We start from the raw sequence: 11,127 nt of genomic DNA on the forward strand, positions 1-11,127 counted from the left end.
GACGCTGGCCTCGGTGCTAATTATAATATCGCACCCAGTGTGAGCTACAAAATTTCTAATTTGTCACAAAAGTTATTGTTTTAAATGTTGATTTGAAACTAAGATATCAACTTATTTTATGAAATTATGAGATTCTGTTTTTGGCATCCCATTCTTTATTTTTGTTGCTTATAAACTCTTTCTTAGAAAAATCAATTAAAATACACATTGAGGGGGGCTGGAGAGATGGATCCGAGGTTAAGAGCACTGACTTCTCTTGCAGAGGAACTGCTTTCAGTTCCCAGCACCTACATGGCAGCTAGCAAAAGGTTTAAAACTCATTCAATTTTATGTCTTACAGCGTTGATACTGAGTTCAATATTGTGTAACTGTATTAATTCAACTGTGAGCCTAAAAATTTAGTCACTTTTGAAAGAGATGTATCTTTGCTCTGGAAATTGTTATTGAGTTTGTTGATGCTGTAATGAAATGCTTCTTCTAGTCATGTGGTTATTAAACTTTTTAATTAAAAAAATAATTCTTCAAAGCATATAAATTTGCTCCTGAATAATTAGTACATGTGAAAAACATTACCATTGAAAGCTACCTGATGACTTTATATCCATGCTCAGATGCCAAGGAGCTCAGAAAGTAACCGGCTGTGACTAGTAATAATCAGATATAGAGATATTAGAAACACATGTGCAAACATCTTAGTGTCAATTTCATTAAAAATGAGTTTTTCTGTGTGAAACTGTGTATTTTAATAATGAAATGGAGATCTTTTTATTTGGTCTTTTTGAGATAGGGTCTTCCTGTAGCCCCAGCTGTGCTGGAACTCATTAAGTAGACCAGGCTGGCCTTGAACTCACAGAGATCTGCCTACCTCTGCCTCCTGAGTGCTGGTATTAAAGGCATGCACCACCATGCCTGGCCTGGAGATCTTTTTTAAAGGATAAAACCTCATTTAATTTTATGTCTTATAGGGTTTATACTGAGTACAATACTGTATAACTGTATTAATTCAACTGTAAACCTTAAAATTTACAGTCAATTTTGAAAGAGATGCATTGTAGCTCTGTAAATTGTTATCGAATATGTCAATGCTGACATAATGAAATGCTTATTCTAATTATGTGGTTATTAAATAAATAATTAAAAAATAAAAAATAAAATTTCAGGGCTGGAGAGATGGCTCAGCAGTTAAGAGCACAGACTGTTCTTACAAATAAATAATTAAAAAATAAAATAAAATATCAAGGGAAAGAGAAAATAACACTGAATTAAGATAATTGCATTATAGAATTTCTTGTAGGTTTAATGAAATAATGCAACATTACTTTTAATGTGCTGGATAGCTTTAGTGTCAACTTGACAGACCTGGGTTGAGGGATCCTCAATTGAGGAATTTTCTCCATAGGACTTGCCTGTGGCAATGTCTGTGGGGCATCGTCTTGATTGTTGAGTGATGAGGGAGGGCTCAGCCCACTGTTAGTGGTGCCATATCTGGGCAGGTAGGGCTGTGTTGCATAAGAAAGCAAGCAGAGCAGGGTCCAGGGGAGCAAGCCAGTAAGCAGCATTCCTCCATGACCTGTGTTCCAGCTCCTGCCTCCAGGCTCCTGCCCTGAGTTCTTACCTTAGGATCCCTGATGAACTGTGAACTAGGAGATATAAGCTGAATAAATCCTTTCCTCCCCACATTAGTAGTGGTCAGAGTGTTTTGTCACAGCAATGGATAAACAAACTAGGAAAGAAATTGGTACCAAATAGTGGGGTATTGCTTTGACAGACCTGATTTAATATTTTTGGGAGGATTTTGGAAGCATTTGAAACTTTGGGCTGGAAAAGCCATTGAGTGCTTAAAGTTTGTGGATGCGGAGCTTGGAACAGTTATGCTGAAAGAGTTGTGGACAATGGAGGCCTCACTTGTGAAGCTTCAAAGAGAAGCAGAGACTATCAGGCTTATTTGTGTGATATTGTGAATTGAGAATCTGTGGGTTCTGGTTGGCCAAAGCTGAAGAATCAGCTGTGATTAAGAAGAGACCAGAACCTGAAGTAAAACCTTTGTTTTACTGGGACAATTGATGCTGGTTAACTGAGGCTGAAAAGTCAGTTGTAAGTAACAAGAGATCAGCATCATTATGGTGAAATCTTCTGGCAGGTATTTCCTCAGGGTCAGATCACAGAGGGGACTGGAGCCTCCATCTCTAGCTGGAAGCAAAACTTGGTAATGTGTAAGAGTAGTCTGCATGGTTCTGGTATTGCAGCATGAAGAGGGTCACAGAGAGCAGCTGAGGCTTGGCACTCTGAGAGGCCAGGAAAGGCCATAGGTGAAAGTATAGCTTCAGTTGCAGTGAAGACCCCACAATTGAAGTGGTCATGGAAAGAATATGAGGCTTTGCACCCTAAGATGCAAGAAGAGGCCATTGGTGAAGGTGTAGCCTCAGTTTCAGTGGATACCCCAATTTTCTGGAGATCCCAGAACAATGGGACGAACACCAAGGACAGCAATAGGTATGGAATAGAGCTTGCCTGGGTCGATGAGATGAACCTTGTGTGCTTTGGACAGCAGAGTCAGAGAAGTGGAGCTTCCAGAACCCTTTGGAGCCCAGAAGATCACAAGTGAATTCCAGATGTCCAGCCTCAAGCTTCTTTGCTGGACATTGGTTTTGCTTAGGTGTGCCCAATTCTTCCCATTGAAATAAGACAGTACTTGCTCTGGATTTTACAGAAGCCCACCCACAGGTAAGAGACTTTCAAAAGACACTGTGGACTTGTGATGGCTAATCCTGGGTGTCAACTTGAGTGGATCTAGGATTAACTGAAATGAGAGATGTCTTCTTGATTGGCTCATCTGAAGATGGAAGACACACTCTAATATGGATGTGACCTTCTGATGGCAGCCTGTATAAAAGGCCATGGCAGAGGAGAACACCTGGCTTCTTGTTGCTTGCCTTCTCTCCTGCTAGTAAGTTTATCTTGCTGCTGTAGACTGAAGATTAGCTGATCTTTTGGAATTTGTCAGACCTTCAGTTCCAGATTGGGACTACTGAGACATCCAGCCTCGTGGACTGAGCAACTATGGATTCTCAGCCTCTTCAGTGTGGTGCAGCCATTGTTGGACTACCCAGACTCTATCCTGTGGGCTAAGCTGATAAATCTCTACACATATATATTTATTCTACCAGTTCTCTCTCTATGGAGAACCCTGACTAGTACAGGACTTTTAAGTGTTTAGATTTTTTAAGGGCTGTGGGGCTTTTACGTTTGTACTGTCTTATTGTTGTATTAATGTTATCATCATATCCTGGGAACAAGAATTGTTAAGTTTATGGTTTAATAGTGATGTGTTTGTGTGTCAAGTTGACAAGGAGTCAATTGTGCTGGATAGCTTTAGTGTCAACTTGAGACACTTGGGTTAAAGGAGCCTCAGTTAGGGATTTGCCTCCATAGGACTGGCCTGTGGCCATGTGTGTGGGGCATCTTATTGATTGTTGAGTGATTAGGGAGGACCCAGCCCATTGTGGGTGGTGCTATCTCTTGGTAGGTGGGCCTGTGTTGCATAAGAAAGCAAGCTGAGGAGGGGCCAGGGTAGTCCGCCAGTAAGCAGCGTTTCTCCGTGGCCTGTGATCTAGCTCCTGCCTCCAGGTTCCTGCCCTGAATTCCTATCTTGGGCTCCGTGATGAACTGTGACCTGGGAGATGTCAGCTGAATAAACTTTTTCCTCCCCAAGTTAGTAGTGGTCAGAGTGTTTTCTCACAGAAATGGAGAAACAACGTAGGAGAGTGAACCATAATTTGATGATCATGAGCCACTGTAGATCCATGTGAGAGACCTGAGTGACTCCATCTTGTATAAAACCTCCATAGGACTGATCCAGCCCTAGGCCCTGTTCCAAGAAAAACCACAATACTTGGAACAGATAGAGGACAACTCTCCCACCAACAGTCAAATAACCAGGGACAGGAAAGTACTAAAATTCCAGATATCTTTTCAGATTTCCTGAAGCCAGTAATTTATTGTTTGGCACTGAGCTGCAACTAATCAGATGCTTGCCAGGCTGAAGACCCCCTACTCCCCTACTTGCTGAACTTGCTAAAATAAACCTATAAAATCCTCTGTCTCCCAAATCAAGGGGTCTCACACCTGAGATCTGCTAAGTTGGTGGCAGAGTGGACCCAAGCTTAAGCTTATAACAATAAAAGAACCCTTGTGTACTTGCATTACTAGGCTCCTTGGTGGTCTTTGGGGGTCTCACGAACTGGGTACAACACATGGAATAAAATAATTGTAAATAGCAAACACAGTCAAATAGGCTTAGCCATCCTGACTATCCCAATGAACAAGGATGTGCGATGTTAATAGACGATTGGCTGTCTAATGTGAACCTCAGTATAGAAGAAGTCACCACTGGGAGTTTCTTTTGCTGATTCTTGGTTATCCTTGCCTGTTTGTTCATTTAGGGATTTTTTTTTCAAGTTTTTTTTTCACCAGCTTGCTTCTCCATTGCTGTGATAAAATACTGTGACTACTACCAACTTGGGGAAGAAAGGGTTTATTTGTCTTACATCTCCCAGGTCACACTTCATCAGAGAGCCCAATGTAGGAACTCAAGGCAGGAACCTGGAGGCAGGAGATTGGAGCACAGGCCATGGAGGATTGCTGCTTACTGACTTGTGCCCTGGCCCCTACTCAGCCTGATTTCTTGTAACACAGGCCCACCTACCCAGTGATGGCATCATCCACAATGGGCTGGGCCCTGGGCCCTACCCCCATCACTCATCAATCAAAAAGATGCCTAGAGACCTGGCCACAGGCCAGTCCTATGGAGGAAATTCCCCAGGTGAGGATCCCTCAACCCAGGTGTGTCAAGTTGACACTAAAGCTATCCAGCACAATTGACCCATTGTCAACTTGACACACAAACACATCCCTGTAAAACCATAAACTTTCAAATTCTAATCCCCAAGATATGATGTTAAAATTAGGATCACAACATAAGACACTACATCCTTAAAACCTCATAGTTCTTTAAAAAATCCAAACACTTAAAAGTCCAGTCTCTTTTAAAAGTCTCTTAACTGGTGACTCCTGTAAAATCTAAACCAAGTACTGTCTTATTTCAAAGGGAAGAATCGGGGACACCTAAGTAAAACCTAATTCCAACAAAATAGCTCAAGCCTGGACATCTGGGATTCACTCACAACCTTCTGGACTCTGAAGGGTTCTGGCAGCTCCAGTTCTCTGACTCTGCTGTCCACAGCACACACAGCTTGTCTCAAAGACCCAGGCCGAAACAATTCCACACCTGAAACTGCCCTTGGTGATCATCCAGTGGTCCTGGAATCTCCAAAAAGCTGGGATCTCCACGGAAACTGAGGCTACACCATCACCAATGGCCTCTTCTTGCTTCTTAGGGCGCAAAGCCTCAGATTATCTCCCTGATCCCTTCAGTCCTGGGATCTTTACTGCAACTGAAGCTGCACTTTCACCTACGGCCATTACTGGACTCTCTGAGTGCAAAGCTTCAGTTGCTGTCTATGACCACTTCACACTTTCAACAGCAGAACCATGCAGGAGACTCTTACACATTACCAAGTCATGCTTTCAGCTAGAGATGGACGCTTGAGTCCCCTCTTGACCACAGTTTCTGTGTGTGAACCCTGAGGAAATGCTTCCCAGAGGATTTCACCATAGTGATGCTGGCCTTTTGTTACTTACACCTGATTTTCCAGCCCCAGGTAAAATCAACAAAGGTTTTACTTTAGGTTCTGATCTCTTTGTAATCACAGCTGATTCTTCAAACCGCCGACCAGAACCCACAGATTCTCAATTCAAAATATCACACAAAGGGCCCTGACAGTCTCTGCTTCCCTTTGAGCTTCATAAGCCAGTCCTCCATTTTTCCCAACTCTTTCAGCATAACTGTTCCAATCTCCACAGCAACAAACTCTGAGCACTCAATGGTTTTTCAGCCCAAAGTTCTGAATGCTTCCACAATCCTCCTAAGAACACCAAGTTCAGGTCTGTCACAACAATACCCCACTCCTCGTACCAATTTCTGTTCCAGGTTTTTAAGAAAGTTATTTAATATTTTTATTTTATGTGTATGTGTGTATTATCTGCATGTAGGTAAGTGAACCTGTGTCTTCTTATGACTTGGGGAGGAAAAGATTTGTCTTTCTTCTCCTAGGTCACAGTTCATCAAGGTGCCCAAGGTAGGAATACAAGGCAAGAACCTGGAGGCAGGAGCTTCGAGCACAGGCCATAGAGGATCGCTGCTTGCTGATATGTTCCCTGGCCCCTGCTTAATCTGCTTTCTATGAAACACAGCCCCCATGACCAGAGGTGGCACCACCCACAGTGGGATGGACCCTCCCACATCACTCCTCAGTTAAGAAGTTGCCCCACAGACCTGGCCACAGGCCAGTTCTATGGTGGCAATTCCCCAAATGAGGGTCCCTCAACCCAAGTGTCTCAAGTTGACACTAAAGCTATCCAACACATCCACCCAGTTGGTTCAAATAATATTATTGAATACCTTCTAATCCTTAACCACTACAGCCACATCTTTATTTTTATATATATGAATTTTTTTTTCTTTTTTGAGAATTTCATACATGGTTATAATTTTTGTAGCATTCCATCCCCCACCTGCCCCACTCTACCTTCTCTGATGCCCACCACTCCCTTGCAATTTCTTATCTACTTCTTCATGATTGTTATGTATACAAATATACATTTATGAATATACATATATACAATGTACTGTATTCACTTAGTGGTGGTTTTGCACCTCTGCTTGGGATTAGGTAATCTATCAGGGAGATAGCCCCTGGAGAAAACTGCAAATATATATAAAAAATGTTACGTAAAAATATCTATACAATGAAGTTTAAGGGGGGAAATAAGAATAAAAAATCAAAGACCAAAGGATTTGCCAACATGGGCTCAACTTTAGTGGAATAATGAAGGTATTCGTTTTTTCTTTTTGAGAATCCTAATGAGTTTATTTAGCTTGCTAACAGATAAGCTGGGACATTATAAACAGAAAAGTAGGTGCCCCCCCCCACTTATGAATGCATTTCGGAGTCCACAATCAAATATAGATCGTGTGACTTCCCAACAGCCTCAACAAATGGCAAATGGGCTCAACTTTAGTGGAATAATGAAGGTATTCGTTTTTTCTTTTTGAGAATCCTAATGAGTTTATTTAGCTTGCTAACAGATAAGCTGGGACATTATAAACAGAAAAGTAGGTGCCCCCCCCCACTTATGAATGCATTTCGGAGTCCACAATCAAATATAGATCGTGTGACTTCCCAACAGCCTCAACAAATGGCAAAAAAGTTGCCTCATGATGATCTTGGCTTCCAGTTAACCCTCAACCCCTTCTTCCCACTCCTACATTCTTCGTGCCAACCTCTTCTGCAAAAGTCTCAGAGCCGTGGAGTAGGTAGTAGGTATGGGATGACCTTCCTCCCTTTGTGGCAAGGCACTGATGTTCTGGGGTTCTGCATCATCTCTTTTCCATTGGCTGTTGTCCCATTTCAATGGGATTACATTTATTATAAGGATTTGGTGCTGGAATCCATAATTGAGGGAGAACGTACATCTTTGGTTTTTCTGAGTCTGTGTTACTTAACTAGGTATAACAGTTTTTAGATCCATCCATTTACCTCAAAATTTCATTGTTTAACCTATGTTACTGCTGAGTAAGCCTCCATTGTGTAAATATACCACATTTTTGTTAACCACTTGTCATTTGAGGGGCACTTAAGTTGCTTCCAACTCTTAGCTATTGTGAAAAGAACAGCAACAAACATGGTTGTACAAGTGTCTCTGCAGTAGGATGAGTCCTTTGGGTATATGCCAAGGAGTTGTATAACTGTGTTATATGGTAGGTTCATTATTAGTTTTTAAAGAGTTCTCAACATTGCTTTCCACAGAAGTTGCATGAGTTTGCAAGCACACCAGCAGTAAATGAGCACATTCCCCTTTCTCCACATCCTTGCCAGCATTTGATATCACTTTTTCCCTTGATCTTAGTCAGTCTGACAGGGGGAAGTTGAAATCTTAAGATGGTTTTAATTTTCATTTCCCTAATTACTAACAATTTTGAATACTTTTAAAGATGTTGTGAATGGAAAGGCTTCCCTGTAATTTTTCTCCAAGAGCTTATTATTAGTATATAGAAAGGCTACTGATTTTTGTAGATTAATTTTGTAACCTCACACTTTACTGAAAGTATTGATTAGTTCTGGGAGTTTTCTGGTGAAATTTTTGGGATCTCTTAGGTATAGTATCATATTGCCTGCAAAAAAGGGATAATTTGACCTCTTCTTTTCCAATTACTAATCCTTTAATTTCCTTCCCTTGTCTTATTATTCTAGCAAGAGTTTCAAGCACTATATTGAAACATAGTGTAGACATTGAACAGCCTTATCTGGTTCCTAATTTTAATGGGAATGTTTCCAGTTTTTCTTTTCCCACTTAGAATTGTGTTGGAAGCATCCCCACTTATAAGATTGATAATGTTTATTGACTTGTGTATATTGAACCATCTGTATACTTGATCATGGTGAATGATCTTTTGATTGTACATCTGTATGAAATTTGCAAGTATTTTGTTGAGAATTTTTGCATCTATGTTCATTAAGGGTATGGGTCTATAATTTTCTTTTTCAGTTGTGTCTTTACCTGGTTTGGGTATTAGAGTGATGCTGGCTTCATAGAAGGAATTGGGAGTTCTCCCTCTGTTTCTATCATTTTGAATAACTTAAGTAGTATTGGTTGGAGGTCTTCTTTCAATGTCTGGTAGAATTCTTCTATAAATCCATCTGGGCCTGGGATTTTTTTTAGTTGGGTTTTTTTTGTATTACTGTTTCAATTTCCTTATATGTTATGGGTCGGTTAACCTGTTGACCTATTCTTGTTTTAACTTTGGTGGTTTTCATGATTTTAGATATCCTTCAATTTCTTTTAGGCTTTCAAATTTAATAGAGTATAGGTTTTTAAAGTATTCCCTTATAATATTCTGGATCTTTTTGGTGTCTGTTGCGATGTTTCCCCGTTCATCTCTGATTTTTTTTATTTGGATTTTCTCTTTCTTTTGGTTAACTCGCTTAAAGGCCTGTCTATCTTGTTCAGCTTTTCAAAGAAACTCAAAGGGCGATTTCTCCTGTCTGGCACTCTTTCTTTTTATGTAGTCTTCCATCATACACATGGACGCATGTAGAGGTATTGTATGCATAATTTTTCAGTAGGTTTTTGAACAAATACATTTCCCTCTGTTTTTTTTAACATCAGTTATGCTTTTTCTCACCCCTCATCTAATCCCCTCTTCCCAATTAAAGTACCCCTATTTTTTTCATTCACCATTGATAACCCCTGTCTCCTGGGGTCCCACCTCTCTTGAGCTCCTTCTTCCCTTACCCCCATAATTAGTTGTATAACACTCCCTTTATCCCTCAAAATTAAATCCGCTCATTTTACCAATTTCTCTCTTCATAACACCTGTCTTCTACTGTTCTTTCTCAGGCTCTTTCTTTCCCTTTACTTCCCTGATTCTATTCTATTGAGAGACCTGAGTATGCCTTGCCGTCAGGGAATCTCACTTTTGTAATGGGTGGCAATACTGACTGGCGACAGAGTCTTGGACCCTGGGACTTGTGTTTTTACAGCAAGCTGTTTATCACAAAATTCTGAGGGTTTTTATACATTACAAGGAACTGGCAGTCACATGGAGTTCGGCAGTCACATACAAAGATTTAGTGTAGAAAGAAACAGGACATAGACCTTTTAGTTGACACCAGAAGGATGCTTAAACTTTTACTCAGGGTTACCAATGCCTGTCCAGTAATTTACTGGCCACAATGTTTTCTTTCTTAGAGCTAAAAGCATGGTAAACTTTTGGCTTTTAGCTTAGGAGTGAACATTTATTTGACTAATGTCTTAGCTAATAACAGCTGAATTATTTGTTCAGGACAGCGAGATGAGCTGTTGACCAAGAAACTTTCCCACAGAGCAAAAAGCCTGTCCTTTCAACTTGTCCGTTTTCTCCTGCTAGTCTCACAGTGTTCTGTAAGACAAAGGTTATCAGAACTACTGTTTTCAGCATCACTCCCTTTGGCAGAGAATGCAGCCTGGACTTAAAAAGTTTGGGCTTATCTCACCCTAGGGCATGCTTGGTTTCCTAAACTATTCCATTTTTTTGGCTCTTTACATTTACATAAGGATATAGACTCACATATAAGGATTTGGTGCTAGGATCCACATATGAGGGAGAACACATGTTGTTTCTTTTTCTGAGCCTATGTTACTTCACTTAATATAACCATTTTCACTTCTACCAGTTGGCCTCAAATTTTCATGATATCATCTTTCTTTACAGCAGTGTAGAAGTCCATTGTGGAATGTTTTGCATTTTCATTACTTTCTTAGAAATGTATGTGCATTAACTTTTGGATGGCCCTAATTCTCTTCAAGCCCTCACATTCTGACTTCCATTTGATTCATTACATTGGTGAGCCATCCTACTGAATTTCACTGGAATAACTATGTTCTTCATTTTCAAATGTTCAATTCAGGTTTTATTCAGGAAAGTTGTATTGTATTAAATTTCCCTTTCATACCCTTATTGATATTTTAATTTCTTCCTTGTATACATTTGCTTTTTATTTGAGTTCATTCAGTTTATTCATGTCCTGTGACTTTTTTGAACATGGAGTTATGGTTTTGAATTCTTTACCTGAAATTTCATCAAGTTCCTGCCATTGGAATTTACTGTTGTTTGATTGTTGTTTTTGTAGGAATCATGTTGTCTTGATTTTTCTGTTTCTTGTCTTTTTGTGATGGGACTTATGTATCTGGAATTAGGCTATGTGTGTTCTTAAAACTTACTACATGCTTCCACTTAAAGTGTTTCCAATATTTAAGGGGGACTGTATTGTAGTAGAGTTGTAATAACATTCTTCCTCAGTGTGCCAGGTGTCGAGTTCAATAACTGAACATTTAACTTCTGTGCTCAGGGAACCAGGCATGAACTCCAGCTCTAGCATGAAATGGAGAGAGGAGAGAGAAAGAATGAAATATTTTAATTCCATTTTAGAATATATATTAATTTTCTGCTGCTGTGATAAGACACCA

The 11,127-nt window shown here is 40.1% G+C and overlaps 1 protein-coding gene across 1 annotated transcript in view; it reads left to right on the forward strand.

Annotated features, from left to right (window-relative positions):
• The window catches only part of LOC115070231 (olfactory receptor 14J1-like), a 21,731-nt gene extending 16,123 nt beyond the window's left edge, over positions 1 to 5,608 (forward strand). The window contains 1 exon segment of the mRNA XM_029563226.1: positions 5,397 to 5,608. Coding sequence (XP_029419086.1) covers positions 5,397 to 5,608 — 212 coding nt within the window.
• The last annotated feature ends 5,519 nt before the right edge of the window (positions 5,609 to 11,127 follow it).

The sequence above is a fragment of the Nannospalax galili genome, unplaced genomic scaffold (genome assembly GCF_000622305.1).
Source record: "Nannospalax galili isolate Female #2095 unplaced genomic scaffold, S.galili_v1.0 scaffold2056, whole genome shotgun sequence".
NCBI lineage: Eukaryota > Metazoa > Chordata > Mammalia > Rodentia > Spalacidae > Nannospalax > Nannospalax galili.